This window comes from Trichosurus vulpecula, chromosome 3 (assembly GCF_011100635.1).
Source record: "Trichosurus vulpecula isolate mTriVul1 chromosome 3, mTriVul1.pri, whole genome shotgun sequence".
NCBI classification, from domain to species: Eukaryota; Metazoa; Chordata; class Mammalia; order Diprotodontia; family Phalangeridae; genus Trichosurus; species Trichosurus vulpecula.
In genome coordinates this window covers 61800893-61819413 of record NC_050575.1, presented here as the reverse complement: position 1 = coordinate 61819413, position 18521 = coordinate 61800893, and the positions used below count along the sequence as shown (strand labels likewise).

The 18521-nt window shown below is 40.4% G+C and overlaps 1 protein-coding gene across 1 annotated transcript; it reads left to right on the top strand.

Annotated features, from left to right (window-relative positions):
• The first annotated feature begins 789 nt into the window (after positions 1-789).
• On the top strand, positions 790-18224 carry NMUR2 (neuromedin U receptor 2). The gene is made up of 4 exons (XM_036749733.1): positions 790-1515; positions 8173-8257; positions 10808-10933; positions 17971-18224. The coding sequence occupies exons 1-4, from the start codon at positions 790-792 to the stop codon at positions 18222-18224; spliced, it is 1191 nt and encodes a 396-aa protein (XP_036605628.1).
• Positions 18225-18521: the final 297 nt, after the last annotated feature.

Here is an 18521-nt window from a genome sequence, read left to right as displayed (position 1 = left end):
GGATCAGCTAATCATAGGACCTCTGAGTAAAAGGGATTCAAAGATCAAATAATCCAGCCCACAACTGTTGCAGGAATTCTTCCCACCTTTAATACTCTGCGATCCTATGATCTCTAATTCTTTTTCCTTAGACATTGTCATTTAAGTGTCCCCACTCAGTAGGGATTCCTGCTTTTCTGTTCCTTGTCCTTTGTGGATCCAAGCTATTTCTGACTTCTTTGCAACTTCCCCACATCCACTTCCGAAAGCCCACTGAAGTTCTAGAAGCTTTGCCTTCAGTGTCACGTCCTGTGTATCAGAAGCACAGCTCCTCTCTACTCTCCCTCTGATTCATAGAAACCTTGGCTTTTCTGCGCAGCCAGTGCAGTCAGATACAATAGCACATAGAGCCAAATGATGAGTCCTTTCTTCTCATATAATTTGACACCCAGTCATTGGCCAGGGGCTGTGAAAGGAGGGGCTTCTGTCTCTGGGACTCCTCAAGTGGGCTCAGCCAGCATAGGCAGCAACCTCTAAACTGAAGCGGACACAATCATTTCTCTCTCTCTCTCTCTCTCTCTCTCTCTCCCTCTCTCTCTCTCTCTCTCTCTCTCTCTCCCTCTCTCTCTCCTTCCCTCCTTCTCCCTCTCCCTCTCGTTCTGTCTCTCTTCCCTTCCCCTCTGTGTGTTTGCATGTCCACAGTCTCTCCTGCCCTCCTTTCTTCCCTCTCTCCTTTCTCTGACTCTACTTGGGAGATTATCAAAAATCTGGCAACTATCAGAGATTTTTTTCTTTGTCTGCAGGATAAGTATGCCATCAATGGATGGGGTGAAGAATTCCTCCCCATCTTACCAGTTTATGCCAGAGGATCCCTACAGGAAATATTGGAATAGCACTGAGGACTACCTGACTTTCTTCTGTGGCCCCCGGAGAAGTCATTTATTCCTGCCCATGACAGTGGTGTACACATTGATCTTTGTGGTTGGGGTCATTGGCAATCTTTTAGTATGCCTAGTGATTCTAAAACACCAGACTATGAAGACACCTACCAACTATTACCTTTTCAGCCTGGCCATCTCAGACCTGTTGGTTCTGCTCTTCGGTATGCCATTAGAGATCTATGAAATGTGGTACAATTATCCATTCTTGTTTGGGCCGGTGGGCTGCTACTTCAAGACTGCTCTCTTCGAAACAGTGTGCTTTGCATCCATCCTGAGTGTGACCACAGTCAGTGTGGAACGGTATGTGGCTATCCTCCATCCTTTCCGAGCCAAGTTGGAGAGTACACGGCGGCGGGCCCTGAGGATCCTTGTCATCCTCTGGGTCTTCTCCATCCTCTTCTCCCTGCCTAATACAGGCATACATGGCATCAAGGTCCATCACTTCCCCAATGGGACCTTGATCCCAGAATCAGCCACCTGCACTGTGGTCAGACCCATGTGGATCTACAACTTTATCATCCAAGTGACTTCTTTCCTCTTTTATGTCCTGCCCATGGCCATCATGAGCATCCTCTACTATCTCATGGGACTGAGAGTGAGTATTTGCGGTTTTATCTCTCTGGGCAACTTTCTCTTACTTATAAGATGCATTCATTCTTTTATTCAACCTCGATTTATTGTGTCTGTTATGAGGAGTAGAGGGGAAAAATCTGCTCCCTGCTACTGCTCCCTTACAGCTCTTTCTCTGTTGCCCTGACTGTTGCTGTGTATTCAGTGTACCAGTAGCCGTTATAGTGTCATAGACTAAAGCACCGGAGCAGAAATCAAGGTACAAAATCCCTTAATAACCAGGCTGCTCCTTTGATTTAAATGTCAGGTGAAAATGAAGGACAAAAATGTATGAAGCTGCATCTAATATCTACTCTGTGGTATGTATGTGTGTATACATGTGTGCAAGACAGACAGACAAATAAAAAAGGGAGAGTCAAAAAGAGAGACAGAGATAGACAAAGACAGTGACGGAGACTGAAACAAACACACACACACACACACACACACACACACACACAAAAGGGAGAGAGAGAGAAAGACATACAGACAGACAGAAAAGAGAAGGCATGTGGAAGGGGAAGAAACAGAAAGTGGAAAGAAGTGGAGATCAGAGAAGGAGACAAGAAACAGACAAGGGGAGAGGGATTTAGAGCTATAGATGGGAGAGATGAAGAAGTGGAGAAGTAAAGAGAGAGATAAACAAGTAGACATAGATAGATACATAGACAGACTGATAGATATAAAGTTGGATAGACAAACACATTTGATAGAAAGATGAAACTGATGTGTAGATAAATGAAAGAGTAAGGAAATATTGAGAGACAGGGATAAGAGAGTTGGAGAGAGATAGAAAGGGCAAGAGAAAGACAGAGGGGATAATTGGAGAAGGAAAGACAGAGAGATCTCATTGTTAACCACACATGCACACACAGAAAGGAGAAGTGTTAAGAAATTAATTCATTCTTTCCCTCTTTTTTCATAGTCATAGGTTCATCTCTTTACTTTTTCCTAGTTTCCTTTCCTCAAACACTGATTTATAATTTTCTTTGTAGCAGAAATTTTTAGAAGGAAAATTTAAGCAAAGGATTTATGCTTGCAATGATATTTTTCTGCAATGAGGAAGAGAATTAAGAAGTTTGTCACTCTGTGACCTCTTTTAAATAAAATGAGTTAAATCATGGAGGGAAAAGGTCTTGAATACTAAATCAAATGAGAAAAGGATCACATTTACACTGTGTTCTATTGAGGTGCCATCAATTCTGTTTCATGACTCCATGTACTCCTTTCTCTGTCCATCTCTAAGTGATGTGAGCAACAGGTCCAATTACTAGGCCTGGGTACTCTGTGGATGGTGTCTAAAGTATAATTCTCCTGGAGGTGAATGTCTAGGTGTTGTCTAGACAGCAGAAAAGGATATGGAGAAATACCAAAGAGTTCTGTTCTTTTAGCTTGTCCTTGAGTAACATATTGGCTCACTGAAGACAACCCTGCAGAAGTATCTCATAGAGGCTGTCCCATCCCTCTTCCTTCAATACCACAATTAGGAAAGGCTAAAATATGACTAACCATATTGTGACTATAAGAAGTTGTGAAAAAAAGAAGTTGTGAGAACTTGGGCAAGGGACTTCCCCTCTTTGGGACTCAGTTTTCTGCTTCATAAAATGTGAAGTATGTACTATGTTGTTTCAAAGATCTGTTCTCTAATGTTCTATGTTCTAAGGTCCCATCTACCTTTAAAATTCGATGTTCCTCCATATTCTAAAGTCTATCAAATAGTGTACATAGTAGCCACTTAATTCAATATGTGTTGAATTTTCATTTTTAATGGGGTGTTATAGTAATTACAGTGGGACTTTTTTTTACCGTTTTCTCTTTTGGAATGCTAAGGTAATCAAGTACCTTTGATAAATTTTGCGTTTCAAATGTAATGGCAAGCAAAATGGACTTTTCGTTGTCTTTGTTTTGAAGTGTTTCTCAGCACTGAGGAATCTTTGACTGAGTGGGGATTCTTTGATGACTGCTTATGTCAAGAGAAGGCCTCATTCACATGGGTTTGAGCAGCATGGTTGTAATGCCCTTTGACCCTGAAGAAGTGTATATAAACTCAGAGGTTAGCATTTTGCCTTTGGGGGTACACTCATTGAAAGAGTGTGGGTCACATCTCGGTAGCCATTGAAGCAGCCCCTGCCCCCGGCTTTGAAAACCCAGATGTTGGTGTTTCTCTCTGATAGCTATGTATCTATTGTGACTTGGTCAGATGGATAAAAATCTCTCTGTTGATCTGTTTGTAGTGTCTATTTGAATTTGCTCTGAAGTTCAGGGTGCTGGCTTTTCCCCCTGAACAAAGTGAATGGTATATGTATGTTTAATTAAAGTAGGATTGTTAACCGCTTAAAGTTGCTTTCCTTAGAAAAGCAAATCAAAGTACCTGTGCTAGCAGCCCTCCTGCGTGCTGATGTTCAACAAATTCAACAAAGGGTTATCAAGCACATGCTGCTTCCATGCAAGAAAATTTGCTAAGCCCTGGGTACCAATCAATCAACAAGCATTGATTAAGTGCCTCCCCAATATTTGTTAACATTTCACTGTCTCCTTAAGCTCTAAAGGTCTATGAGCTAAAAACATTTCATTGTTGTTCAGTCATGTCCAACTCTTTGTGACCCCATGGCCCATGGGGTTTTCTTGGCAAAGTTACTAGAGTGGTTTGCCATTTCCTTCTCTAGTGGTTAAGGCAAATCAAGGTTAAGTGACTTGCCCAGGGTCACACAGCTAGTGAGGGTCTGAAGTCAGATTTGAACGCAGGGTCTTCTTGACTGCAGGCCCAGCACTCTATCCACTGTGCCATCTAGCTGGCTCCTTAGCTGAGAACATGGAACTGTCCAAAAGTTGAAGGGGAAGTTTTCAAGCAGAAACTAGTTGACCACTTCTGAGAGATGTTGTAGAGTAAACTCCTGCTCAGGCACATACAGACCTAAGGTCCCTGCTCTCTTAGACACACAAAGGATAAGACCCACCCACCCATTCACCCCCACTCCCCACACCAGGCCACAGCACCAGATACCGGCCTAGAAGGAAACACAAAGCACAGGTGAAGGTTAGGGCCACTGGCTAGACATAGCAGGGTGAAAGTTTCTTAGGAGGGCAAATCTGACATTCTGCAGATAATTCTGCAGATAATTCCCCAGCAACGCTGTCAATGGGTAATTCATGTGAATATTCTAGACTAAGACCTTGGTCCTGGTAATCCAGACACCAGATAGCAGATACTCAAACTTCCTTTGTTGGTATGGCACAACCGTGGGGAATTAAAAGTCATTTACAATCTCCTTGCCTGGGTCTAGGGGTTATAGGAGTATCTCTGCTGTTCTGTGGCATAGTCACATTTGTGGCAACCCCCAAAAACAGCTACCCAGCTGGCAAGTGATCCATTTTTCCTCAAATGTTTCAAAGCAAATTATCTAGATCTCTCCCTAGCATTTATCCCATTTTCTAGATAACCCAGTTAATTTAATAATTCCTATTGGATTGTAAGATAGGTCCATATGGTACTGTCTCCTTTGTATCCATAACATCAAGCATAAGGCTTTGCATGTTGTAAATACTTAAGAGGTATTTGAATTAAGAGGTTGAATTGATTTCAGGAGGAGAGAATACATTCCCAAATGACTAAACCATCTTTTTATCATAGAACTAATCATAAAAGCTATATACTGTTTTCAACTTTGCAAAGCTCTTTCTATTATCTCCTTGTCCTTACAGCCCTGGGAGGTGGTTATCTCCATATTACAGAGACTAAAAAGTTAAGTGACTTTGCCAGAGTCACAAAGCTAGTATCTGAAGCAGGATTTGCCCTCAGGTCAGCATTCTATCCATTGAGCCATCTAGTGGATAGTCTAATATTCTAGACCCTAGCTGCCTGGAAATTGGAGTAGCCTGGGATTCAGAGGGTAGCTGTCTGCATCGGTACTCTTTCAAAAAAAGAAACAAATGAGTTTAGTACCCCAGTCCCATGAAGAGCCTCCTTATACTTCTCCTCAAGATCCTCCCTAAGCCCCTCCTTCCACCACCCCAGACTACTTGGCCACACCTAGATCCCTCCCACAGTCTTTCTGTATATAAGATCCATCTTATCTCCATGAATGTGCTCAGATTCAGTCTAGGTCAGACTCAATCTAAGTCAGATTGTTCTGACCCACTTGTCAATACCAGCGTCACAAAGACTCAGATTCCTTAAGAGTCTAGCCAATGCGGTGAATCTTTAATAAACTTTGTTTTTCTTTGACTGAAAGAAGACTTGGGTCCAATTCATTGGGGCAGGACCCAGCGTGTTGCTATTTCGGGGTCCTGAGCACCCCTACACCTCAATAGACTGACTGAGTCCAACATGTTCATTCTAGATGAAAAACAGACCAAGAATGTTGAGGTAGGGCATCTGAGGGAGCAGAGAGACAACTAAGCATTTGTTTGCTGTCCTCAGTATTCCCTTCTCCCCAACACCTAGGCTATTAAGGAAAAAACAATCAGGAAGCCAAGAGACCTAGAGAAATGAAAAGTGGTTTAGGCCTAATTTTTTGTAGTGGCTGCCTCTGTAGCAAAGAAAAAAAAAAAGGTAAATGATTTACTCAAGGTCACACAGATTGTAAGTACTAGAGAAAAGATTCAAACTCAGGTCCTTTGACTCCAAACCCAGGGCTCTTTCCACAACAAAGAGCAAAGAATGTCAGAGCTATAAGGAACCTTAGAGTTCATCTAGCCTGCCATACTTAGTTCACAGATGAGGAAACTGAGGCCCATAAAGAAGATATGATTTGGCCATAGACACACAGTGAATTAATATCAGAGCCAGGATAGGAACCCAGGGTTTCTTGATGCCTGCCTGATTTAGTTCTTCATTTAATATAATTCTGCCTCCTGGGATGTCAAAGAATTAGGAATGTACCTACTTGGAAATGTATTAAAAGTTGGTTTCTTTTGGAATGTTTCTTGGTTGGATGCTGGGATCTAACCTTAGCTATGTTCTTCCTACAGAGCACATCTATCCACTTTTCTTAAATAGCACAGAGATTACTTGAATGAAAGACACCTGATTATCAAGATTCTCTCTATTTTAAAGACCAGTAACTCTGTGTCAGCACTGGCTGTGAATGGAGCTTTGTGAATTCACTTGTGGTAACAGCTTAGAAACATCGCCCAGTGTCTAGCCTTTTGAATAAAGCCAATTATTTCAATTGTATAAAACTTTGTCTGTGTCCCACTTTCTTTTATTACATAAAATAACTTCACAAAAGTTTTTTTTCATTTTTTCCTTTACTTGGCTAAAACCTTACTCATGTTGTCCAAGATATCCCTCCTGTCTAGGCCTCGGTTTTATCGTATATAAAGTAAGGATTTAGAGTATGTGAATGTCAAGATCCTTTTTTAGCTTGGCCATTCTATGCTCCATAGTCAAAGGTCCCTTCTAGATGTTGTATTCCATATTCTAATAATAACATGGAATGTCAGAGCTGAATGGTACTTTAGAACCTAAAAACTAGAATGGCAGGTAGAAACCTTAGAATAGAACATAAAATATTTGAACTGGATAAGACCAAAGGAATCACAGAACCTAGAATGTCAGAGCTAAAGGGGGATCTTCTAATAAAAATAGATGAAATTAATATAATGCTTGCTATGCACCAGGCACTATGCTAAGTGGTTTTTACAATTATTATCTTGTTTGATCCTCAAATTCCAAAAGTAAAGACAATACAGTAGCATGGAAAAAAACACTAGATATGTAGTCAGGAGAGACGTGGGTTTGAATCCTACCCCCACACACACATACACATACACACACTTACCCTGTATGACTACATATGGATAAGTCACTTAGTCTCTCTAAGCCTTAATTTTGTTGTTGTTGCTCAGTCATTTCAGTCGTGTCTGACTCTCTGTGACTCCTTTGGCATTTTTTTGGCAAAGATCCTGGAGTGTTTTTCCATTTCCTTCTACAGCTCATTTTACAGAAGCAAACAGGGTTAAGTGACTTGCCCAGGGTCAGACAGCTAAGTAAGTCTTCCTGACTCCAGGCCTGGTGACCCATTCACTATGCCACCTAGCTGCCCCAGAGCCTCACCTTGCTCATCTGTAAAGTGGGGATAATAATACCTATAGAATACCAATCTTACAGGGTCATTGTGAGGATCAGGTGAGATAATGTAAGATACCTTATGAGCCTTCAAGAACCATATAAATGTTAATTATCAGTGCTAAGGTCCTTTCCGGGTCTAAATATGCTATGTTATATAATTCCTTTTGTCTCTAATACTCTATGGTCTATGTTTTAAGGTCCCTTCTGGGGCCCATAATGCCATTCATGACTGGCACAGCCTTTAGCCTGACAGTAAGATGGCGCATGTTAATGACAGAAACCATAATGGAGTCACAGATTTAGAACTGGAATGAACCTGAGAATCTACCAATACAATGCCCTCATTTTATAGATGGGAAAGCGAGACCCATTAAAGCTAAATAATTTGCCTAAGGTCACAGGAAGAAACAGGCAGGATTTGAACTCTGGTCCTCTGATTTCAGAATTAATACTGTTGCTAACGTGCCAAGCTACCTAGAACGAGGATCCGCTGCTTGACCGTCCAGGTCTCGCTCTACCCCACCACATAACGCTTCCCCTTCTAACTTCTTCCTAATATTTTCATTTCAGCTTCGGAGAGACCAATCTCTTGAGGCCGAAGAAATGGCTGCAAATGTTCAGAGACCCTCCAGAAAATCAGTCACGAAGATGCTGTGTAAGTTGTCAGGCCTCTGCTCCAAGCAAAGGTAAAAGAGAAGGACATGAAAGGAAGGGAAAGGAGTATCTGGCAAGAGGGAGGGAATCTTTCAATAAGGAGAAATGTAGAGTCTCATTCCCAGGCTACAAAAATGAACTTCCCCAAGTCAACATGGGGAGATGTTGTTCAATAGTAGTTCATCTAAAAAATTCTGTGAAGGTTTCAGTGAACTACAATCTCAATATCAAAAAAGGAGTGTTATTCGACAGCCCCTCCTCCACCAAAAAAAGAGAAAAGCTAACACATCTCTGCATTGCCTTAAGAGAGGCTTAGTGATCAGCAGAGAACAATAACATTCCTCTTGTACTCTCCCCTGGTCAGAATTCATCTGGGGGGTTGTGTTCACATTCTGGGGGACCAGTCAGGAAACTAGTATTTGTTAAGCACTGTATGTTCAAGGCACTAGACTAAACACTATGTTATAAGGAACATATTGGTTAGCTGATATATTGAAAAGATGAGGAGCGCATGAAAGAGGAAGACTGAAGTGGTGATGAATTTCAATATCATGTTGTTGTTCAGTCGTGTCCAACTGGGGTCTTCTTGGCAAAGATACTGGAGTGGTTTGCCATCTCTTTCTCCAGCTCATCTTACAAGTGAGGAAACTGAAGCAAGCAGCATCGAGTGACTTGACCAGGGTCACACAGCTGATAAGTGTCTAAGGCTGGATTTGAACGCAGTCTTCCCAACCCCAGGCCCAGTACTCTATCCACTGTACCACCTAGCTGCCCTACATCATGCTATATAAGGACCAGTTAAAAAACTGGGGATATTTTGCCTCTTTAAGACCTAGTGGGGATAGATTAGCTGTCTCCACATATTTTGAAGGATATTCCATAGAAAAGGGACTAGACTTGATTCTGCTTGGCCCTGAAGGTCAGAATTAGGAACAAGAGGTGAAAATTCCAAAGAGGCAGATTTAGGGTCAATATAACTTTTAGAGCTGTCCAAAAATAAAATGGGCTGCATCTGAAGGTAGTGAGTCACCCATCTCCATACAGAGGTTTAAGTAAGTGCTAAATGACCACTTTCAAGTAGGTTGTTGAGGGGATTTTATTCAAGGTAGAAGATGGACTAGATGAGATGAATTTTACAGGCACTTCTACCTGTGAGATTCTGCATTTCTGTGATCCTATCCTGATGTTGGAGCCATTATAGTTTAAGTTTCTGGATGAAACCTCAGAAAACCTCTTTTATCTCTAACATTCTAGGTTCTGTTTTCCAAAAAATATCTAGGTGGTGCTGGATAGAGTGCTGGACCTGAAATCAGAAAGAACTGAATTCAAATCTAGCCTCCGACACTTATTAGCTGTGTGACCCTGGGCTAATCACTTAACGTCTCTTTGCTTCAGTTTCCTTATCTGTAAGATGAGAATAATAATAGTACCTGTCTCCCAGGGCTGTTGTGACAATCAAATGAGATATTATAAGGGGCTTAGCACAGTGCCTGGCACATAGTAAGTGCCTTATGAATGTTAGCTATCTTTGTCAAAGCCCCTTTCAGCTCTGACATTCTAGGTTCTATGATTCCCTTTGTCCTGTCCTTTTAGTTCTGACATTCCATGTTTTCTGGTTCCTTTTCTTTGTTCTATAATCCTAGATATAGAAAATTTTGTAGTCTTCTTAAATCGAAGAACTCAGTTCTAAAAATTCGTGTAGCATAGCCGAATGTAAAAGTCACAGTAGTACATATGTCTGAGATCTGCTTGTGATCCTGAGAAAATAATTATTTTTAAAACTTTCAATGCATCAGTTTCCCAATCTGTAAAATGGTAAGACTGCTAGCTTGCATTATCTCACAAGACTGCTTTATCATTCTTTAATCACAAATACTTGAGTATAAATATAGGTCTATAGCTCTTCAGAACATCGTTATGTATTGATTACAGTGAGACTCCCCACAAAGTTCTTGTGAGTCATAAATACTGTAAGCCCTTCATCATCAAATAAGATACAGATATCCATCTTGTTATCAGTTTGAAAATAAATGGAGAAGTATATGTTAAAAATAAGAAATGAAATTACTTTCTACAATCTCTCTACCAGTCACTGTGTTCAGATTTAAACATCTTAAAATTATAATGGCAGATGGATTAAGTCATAGGAGAAAAAGCAATGAGTAATAAAATAGAAACACATAATATGAATCTAATAAAAATATATGTTCCAACAATATTCTGTGATGGAAGTGTTCCAAAAGAAGCTGATTTGTACTATGTTCATATTCTAGACTACTGGAATTAGAAGGGCCTTAGACCATATAGCATAGAATTGCAGAGCTAGAAGTGACCCTTGAAAACTGAATGTTAGAGCTAGAAGGATCTTTGGAGGACAGAACATAGAATGCCAACTAGACAGACTTCTCAAATATAAACCATTAGGCCAATTTCTTATGAGTAATCATGGATCTCATGTAATGGATTGACTAGAGGTGTTAGGTTGTTTTGGTTTTTCTTCATGTCATTTCATCTGACCTTCTTCAAATTCCTTTTCATCAATCTTCTCCAGTCATCTTGGTCTTGGTATTTGCTATCTGCTGGACTCCATTCCATGTTGATCGGCTCTTCTTCAGCTTTGTAGAAGAATGGACCGAATCTCTGGCTTCAGTGTTCAACCTTATCCATGTGATATCAGGTAAGTTCAGTAACACTGTTCATGTCATGTGTCCAGCTGTTCCTCTAATCCTTCTTCTTGGCTAGAATGTTAGATTCTGGGTATTCTACATGGGCTATTAACTATGAACTTCTTAAAGATTTTGATAACTGCTTTTCAGTATGATTGGTTTCCTTTGTAATCCTACTTCTTTTATTTTATGCATTTAAAATATTCTGAGAAGAGATCCATGGGCTTCACAAGACTGTCAAAGGAGTCCATTGAAGATAGAAAACTACAATATTTATCCACATTTGAGGCACATTCAGCAAGCTCATTATTAGAATAATGTTTCGTAACCATTACATGGAAGATTTATAGCCTAAGTGTGGGGTCCACATGGAAGTCTTAAATTAGAATAGGGGATAAAAGCTAATAGTGACTTCAGAATATAGAATGTCATGGCTAGGAGGGACCTTTGAACATCTTTTCAATCAATAAGTATTTATTAAGCATCTACTATATGTCAGGCACTGTGCTAGGCAATGCAAATGCAAAAAATTAAATGATCTTGACTTGCAAGAAGCATACATTCTAGTTCATAACACAATTCCCTCATTTTAATGAGTAAACTAAGGCTAAGAGGTGTTAAATGAGTTGGCCAAAACCACATATCAAATTAGTGGCAGAGCTGGGAGTAGAATCCAAATTTCTCAACTCTTTCTTTAGTGGAGTTTATGCTCTATCTACCCATTCTTCCTGTCACTTTTCAACAACAGGTACAGTCTATGATGATAGAATTGGTGGAAGTGTAGACACTTTTGGCAAAGGTGGTTGGTCTAAAGACATTTGAGGTACAGGATTTGCCTAAAGTACTTTAGGAAAAAAATCTTTTAATTGGCCTGGCAGAACCCTAACCTTAGGCAAACAAGTCAGTAAAGGTCTATCCTTCCATCTTTCTCTGTCTATGGACCTATTAATCATATCCATGGGCAATCAAACCTATTTCTGGTAAATCTGGTTTTCAGTGAGTAAGAGTCAAGTCTTTGAATCTGTGTGTATTTTCTACTGACAGACCAGTCAACATCTGTCTCATAGGAATGGGGTACTTCGGCTTCTGTTGATACGACCACTTTGGACTATCAGACTATAAAATTTAAAATGCTGCCTTCTTGGGAATCAGATACAGAGAAATTGGAAATATTCAATGCTAGGGAAAGGAATTAAGAAGAATAAACTTTGTATTTTTGTAGAACATTTACGCGAGTCTTTTCTATCCTCCTCCTCTTGCTTAAACCAGCTTAAACTGAGAACACAAGTCTGAGAGATATCATAAGATCATGAATTCATGAGTTAGTCCCAACTTGTGATAGACAATAATTGTTCTGAGGTCAAAGAAGAACTGGAGCAGTAATAGAAACCTTTAAGACATCAGAAATTTATTTCCTCTCTCTAGGTCTCAGTTTCCCTCTAGGTAAAATGAGGAGTATTATCTTCTCTTTCTAAATTCTATGAACATAGTGCAACTCACATCGATAATATTGACTCAAAATGAGTTTACTTGATCCTGGAAAGACTCTAATTGTGTTGTGGTGACTAGAAGCCTATAAATGGAGTCATAAGAGGCTTGAGGCTGGGTTTATGTCCAAATTCTGTCACTTACTAGCTATGTGACCTTGGGCAAGTTACTCCTGAGCTTCAAGGTTTTTGTTTTTATTTTTTGTAATTTGTGAAATAAAAAGAAGAAATTCAATTAGAATACTCATTCAGATCCCTTCCATCTCTAAACCTTGGACTTCAATATGTCAATGAATCTAGATTCTCATCATTGTGGGTGTTACTTCTATCAGCACAGTTCACAATCCATCAATGCCTTCTCATCCTGTGTATTCATCAAAGGTTTTCCATAGATTCTCCCCAGGGGATCTATCCAATGTTCTGCAAACCTTACCCTAGGTGTATTTACATTTCATGTTTACCTTTGATTATTCTTTACTCTTGCTACGCAGCCAATTTAGACCCTTTTCTTACTATATGTAAAATGACTACTCATCAGAGGAAATCCTGGTCAACTTAATGTCTTCCAATCAATTTCATGAGATTAAGTGGCATGGATTTCTATACAATATTGTATGATAACATGAAGTGTTGCCAATTTCCTCTTATCCTAATCCCTCATGGCATAGTCTTAATCCTTCAGCTCCAAGCTGATCCCTAGTGAAGGATCCTCTTCCTCTATAACAAGTGTATTGTTAAGGAAATTATCTCTTCATGGGAGACCAGCACTTCACTCAGGAACTCTCAGATGTGAGAACTTTCAAATTCAGAATCACTCACAAGGTGACCCTCCTATCAATGCTAGAAAAGCCCATTGTTAGGACCAATAGTCTCTGACCTACGCTCAGAAAATAAAAGAGAAAGCTAGAAGAAAGCAGCCAGTGATTGTGGAGTTAAGTCCCTTCTCAAGCTCACCTGGACAAGGACAAGCTGCTGACTTTATGCATCTCCTACAAGTCATCATTTTCCTCCCCTGCTCAAGGAGAAATTACCTCCTCCTTCCCCCCTCCATTTTTGCTATACTCTGGTCTGGAACTTCAAAGGGGAATAAGTACACGAAAAGAAAAGAGGGTAAATGAGGTGGATATTTACCATTCACTCTCAGAGATCATAGAGGGGGGTGGATCCTCTAAAAATAATACATATTCCTGAACCTCTATCAGCCAACAGGAATCAGTTCCAGTTGCTAGGAACCAATCAGAGGAGTTCCAAGTCCTCTTAGCAAGATGCTAAGTCACATGCCAACCTCCAGGGGAGGTGCCTTTCCAAGTCACGCCCCCCCCACCCAGCCATTACATACATTTCCTCAGTGATGGTCTCTATGCCACTTTGTAAAAGTAGGTCATCACTAGAACTGATAATAGCCTTTTTGCACATCACCATACTCCCTTCCAGTTCCTTTTGGTTCACTTAAAACTTTGATTCATTGGACTTTATTGTGTTATAATATTCACAACAGTACAGAAGCAGGACATTTTGCTTAAAAGATGGTTTTTTTGTATTGGAGAGCCTTTTGGAGTTATTGATAGCATTGCACATTTTCCAAATGTATTCCAGATACACATACTGATGTACTGAATGGATTAGCCATCCAAGTCTACACTGAGGGCTAAAAAATAGTCTGTATGAATTATAGTTTTTTCCTGTCTATATTGTTAGACTTATCTCTTTTGAGTTCTCATGAATCTCACTGAGGAAACCCTTTAATATTCTAGTTTCAAGAAATCAGAATATCATCCACAAACAGGAACATCTAAAGAATCCCTCCATGTGTAGGAAATCCCTCTTAGGAAAGGGGATTCCAAATTTTACTATCCTACTCATGAGGAGAGGATATGGTGAGGAATGGGATGGAGCCATCTAGAGCCAGGCAGTGTTAAGGAAAAGTATCTTTGTCTTAAATTTTTTTTAGGGCACCTCAGCAGAGGGATAATTGTGGCCGCTTATTCCCTGAAAATGGAAGTTTCCAATGAAGGATTTCAATATATGCAACAAGAGGCAGACATGTATCTCCCTTCCTCTGAAGCTTAACTTACTGTTGCTACCCTGGGAATTTGTACATTAATTAACTAAGTGGAGATCAAAAAGAGGACCTTGACGAGTCAGAGCCAACAAATTCAAGTCAAGGTTTCCTGAAGGGGCTCTCCCTTTCATCTCTTTCTTTTTGATGTCTAAGTGCATGGTTGGTAGCTTTGATTGGATCATTTTGCCATCTCAGTTAGAGTCTTGTATGATGAATTATCCCTTTGTCAGTAAGATCACAAGGATTCAGCCCCTTAATTGAATGTACCAATGCCCAACTAATTCTCCTCATGGGACACTTAGTTATCACAGGCGTTCGCAGTGGCTGCACCCCAGTAAAACCATCTCAGCAGATGGGCTAAACCAAGTTGAGGTAACAGACAAGCCTCAAACCCATTGGTGAGTTAGTGGGGTGTCTACCCCAAGCATATGAAGACCAAATGGGCAGATAAGAACAATTTGTTCCAAAGGCCATGAGGGCAGCTCAAGCAGGTGCTATGGTATGCTATGAGCGTGGTTAGACATCAAATATGCCAAGGTTATTCACTACATCCCATACTATCGCTGGTTGTCCTGAGTTTGGTCTTCCACTAGCCTTCCAGTGACTCTGAAAGAGAGAGTAAGAATGATGGCTTTGTGCAACTCTGTGTCACTTAAATCCAATTCATATGGGAGTAAAGACATTACCCATGATGTCACTGGTCCTCTTCTAAAGAACAAACAACAGTTATAGCACTTCTCTACTTAAAGCTATTCATTGGTTTCCTACTGCCAAAAGAATAACATATAAACTCCTTAACCTTGTATTCAAAGCTTTCTATAATCTAGGGCCACGTCATCCATCCAGCTTTATCTCATGAGACTCCACTCCACGTACTCTGTGCTCCTGACAAACTAGAAAGCTCTTCCCTTCACCCCCATCACCACCTGCCTTCCTGTCTTTGCTCAAACTACTCCATTGTTACTAGAATGTCCTTCCATTCCCACTCCACTTGTTGAAATCCTACTCACCTTTCTAGATGCAGTCCAAATGTTTCTTCCATGAAGCCTTTTCCAACATCCTCCTCACCCCTTCATTTGAAATTATCTTGACCACCTTGATGCTCATTTAACCCATTGCACCTCTAATATGTTCAATCATGTTCTACATCATATTATAGTGTTTTTAGTGATTATCAAGTATAGGTTATTACATAGCCATGAAATGAAGAAAACAACTGCTCAGGAGAATTAAAAATGAGAGTCACAATGGAGAAGTGTATAGTAGGTTTGACTAGAGTATAACAAATAGCCAATGAGGAAGCCCAAAAAAGAGCAGGAAAAATCAACCAATTATATGATGGAAAGAAAAGATGGATTAATCGGATGACAGGAATGGGGTATGACAGGGAGACAGCCAGGGTGCTCTGTTGGTGTCAGCATGACATCTGGAGAAAGAGAGTGAGACCTCCAGCATGTGGAGTAGATCCCATAGGATGAACATATGGCTGCATGCTTACTACATGTGTAACCCTGGGCAAGTCACCTAACCTCCCTGAGCCTCTGTTTTCTCACCTGTACAAGTCTGATTAGATGCTTTATAAGAAGCTCTAAATCAGGCCTGCACAACCTGCAGCCCACCAAAGGATTTCACAGACCTCTAGAAATCTTTTGTCAGGAGACAGGCTGTGCAGGTCTGCTCTAAATCTATCATCCTAAAACATGGAGCAGCTTGCGGGTGCAGTGGATAGTGTGCCAGGCCAGGAATCAGAAAGTCCTGAGCTCAAATCCAGTCTCAGAGCCTTACTAGTTGTATGACCCTAGGCAAGTCACTTAACCTTATTGCCTCAGTTTCTCAATCCGTAAAATGAGCTGGAGAAGGAAATGGCAAACTACTCCAGCATCCTTGCCAAGAAAATCCCAAATTGGGTCACAAAGAGTCAGACAAGACTGAAACAAATACTGAACAACAATAATTTTAAAAAATGGTTGAGTCACCCAGGATTGGCAGATGTGGATAGGTTACAACCTATGCCACTAAAGATAACTCCTGAATGGATGACATCAGAGATTCATTTGAGTAGTATCCATTATGCTCCATATTCCTCCATAATAATAACTGCCCCTTCTCCACCTTCCTCGGATGTGTCATTATGGGCTGAAAGGGAGCCTGGGCTGATATGATACGTTATGATAATTGGGCAAAAGCCCTGGTAGCTGCTTCCAAGCTTGAAACACTTGGAGTCCAAGCTCAGTGATAAGTTGGGTGTCTGTTATCTAAGGAACAGCCTGTGCCTTGGGAGACACTCATCTTCAGAAAGCTGGTCATGAGGTCAGGAGCTCTTATAAGCTATTACTGCTCCTCAAGACATTCTATTAGAACAAACTATCATTGCAAGCTGCATCGATGAAGAGAGGACCCACATGGATGAAATCATGGGTCCTGGAAGTATTGTGGTAATAACGGCTCACTTTTATGCAGTGCTCAAATATTTTCAAAGCATGTTCTTCCTGCAGTCTTCTGAGGTAGCTCAAGCAAGGATTATTATCCCCATTTTACAGATGAGAGAACTGAAGCTTAGATAGGTGAAGTGACAAGGTCACACAACTAGTAATTATTGGAGCAAAAGGAGTGTGGGCTAATGCATTATTGGTAGAGTTGGGAATTGATCCAACCATTCTAGAGAGCAATTTGGAATCATGCCCAAAGGGCTAAAAATTTGTGCATGCCCTTTGACCCAGCAATACCACTTCTATATACCACTGTATATAATACATATATTATATAATTATATATAATACCACTGTATCCCAAAGAGATCATAAAAATGGGGTAATAGCTGAACAAATTGTGGTATATGAATGTAATGGAATACTATTGTGCTATAAGAACATTTACACAGTAACAGCCACATTATGCATAACCTTGATAGACGTTGCTCTTCTCAGAAATGCAAGGATCTAAGACAACTCCAAAGATTCATGATGGAAAATGCTGTCCACATCCAGAGAAGTAACTTGCAGATGGAAGCATGTTACTTGCTCTCTTTTTTTGTTGCTGTTTTATTTTGTTTCTTCTTTCTTGTGGTTCCTCTCATTAGTTCTGATTCTTCTTTCCATCATGACCAATGTGAAAATATGTTTAATATGAATGTATGTATAGAGCTTATATTGGATTGCATGCCGTCTTGGGGAGGCAGGAGGGGAAGGAGGGGGAGAAAATTTAAAACTCAAAATCTTATGGAAATGAATGTTGAAAACTAAAAATTAATTAATCAATTTTTTAGAAGGGTATGGGGATTAACCTCAAATTTCCTGGCTGTTATTGTAATTTTTCAGGGCAAAGACTTTATCTTTTCATCTTTGTGCATCCCAGGATCCCTAAACAAGGCCCTAAACATAATATACGTTTTATGAATAGTTGTTGAATCAAATTAAAATACTTTTCTGAGATAACCACCTGACACTTACTTTCCTTCCTTTCTCTTCCCTTTCCTCCTTCTCTCTACCCATGTCCCTAGGTGTTTTCTTCTACCTGAGCTCTGCCGTGAACCCAATCATCTACAACCTGCTCTCCCACCGATTCCGTGCAGCGTTCCTACATGTGATCTCCCCCTTGTGCAAGCACTGGTACCCAAAGCATTCCCCGGGTGGGCCCCCTGCTCAGCAGGACATCTTCCTTCATCAGGAATGCCATCTTGCGAATGAAGATACCAGCCCCACATTTCCTCACAGCACAGCAATCTGCAGCTCCCATTTGTCCACCATTCTCTGAACTCCATTGCCAAAGGGTGATACATGGTGAAGTCTCTAACCTTTGAATAGCTGCATTCCATTCTCTACAGTGTTTAGAACTTAGTGTTATGGAGTTCAATTTTTGCCATAAGGTTGCATTTGATTTCTTGTTGCCTCCTCCTTAGAATATGCTACCCTTTATATGAGAAAATGGTTGTTCTTTAATAAAGTAATGTGTTCAATCCACTAGTGGGGGTGGGCAGCATGGAACCATCACCACTCTCTAATTAGTCACCATTGTGAACAATACTAGTCTTGCAAATAATTTGTATGATTC

What these genes read in the sequence shown, in the direction of transcription:
- NMUR2 (XM_036749733.1), top strand. Translation starts at nt 790, where the DNA reads ATGCCATCAATGGATGGGGTGAAGAATTCCTCCCCATCTTACCAGTTT. An exon ending in ATCAGTCACGAAGATGCTGT is followed by an intron (nt 8,258 to 10,807) that starts GTAAGTTGTCAG and finishes AATCTTCTCCAG; the next exon opens with TCATCTTGGTCTTGGTATTT. An exon ending in CCTTATCCATGTGATATCAG is followed by an intron (nt 10,934 to 17,970) that starts GTAAGTTCAGTA and finishes CCATGTCCCTAG; the next exon opens with GTGTTTTCTTCTACCTGAGC.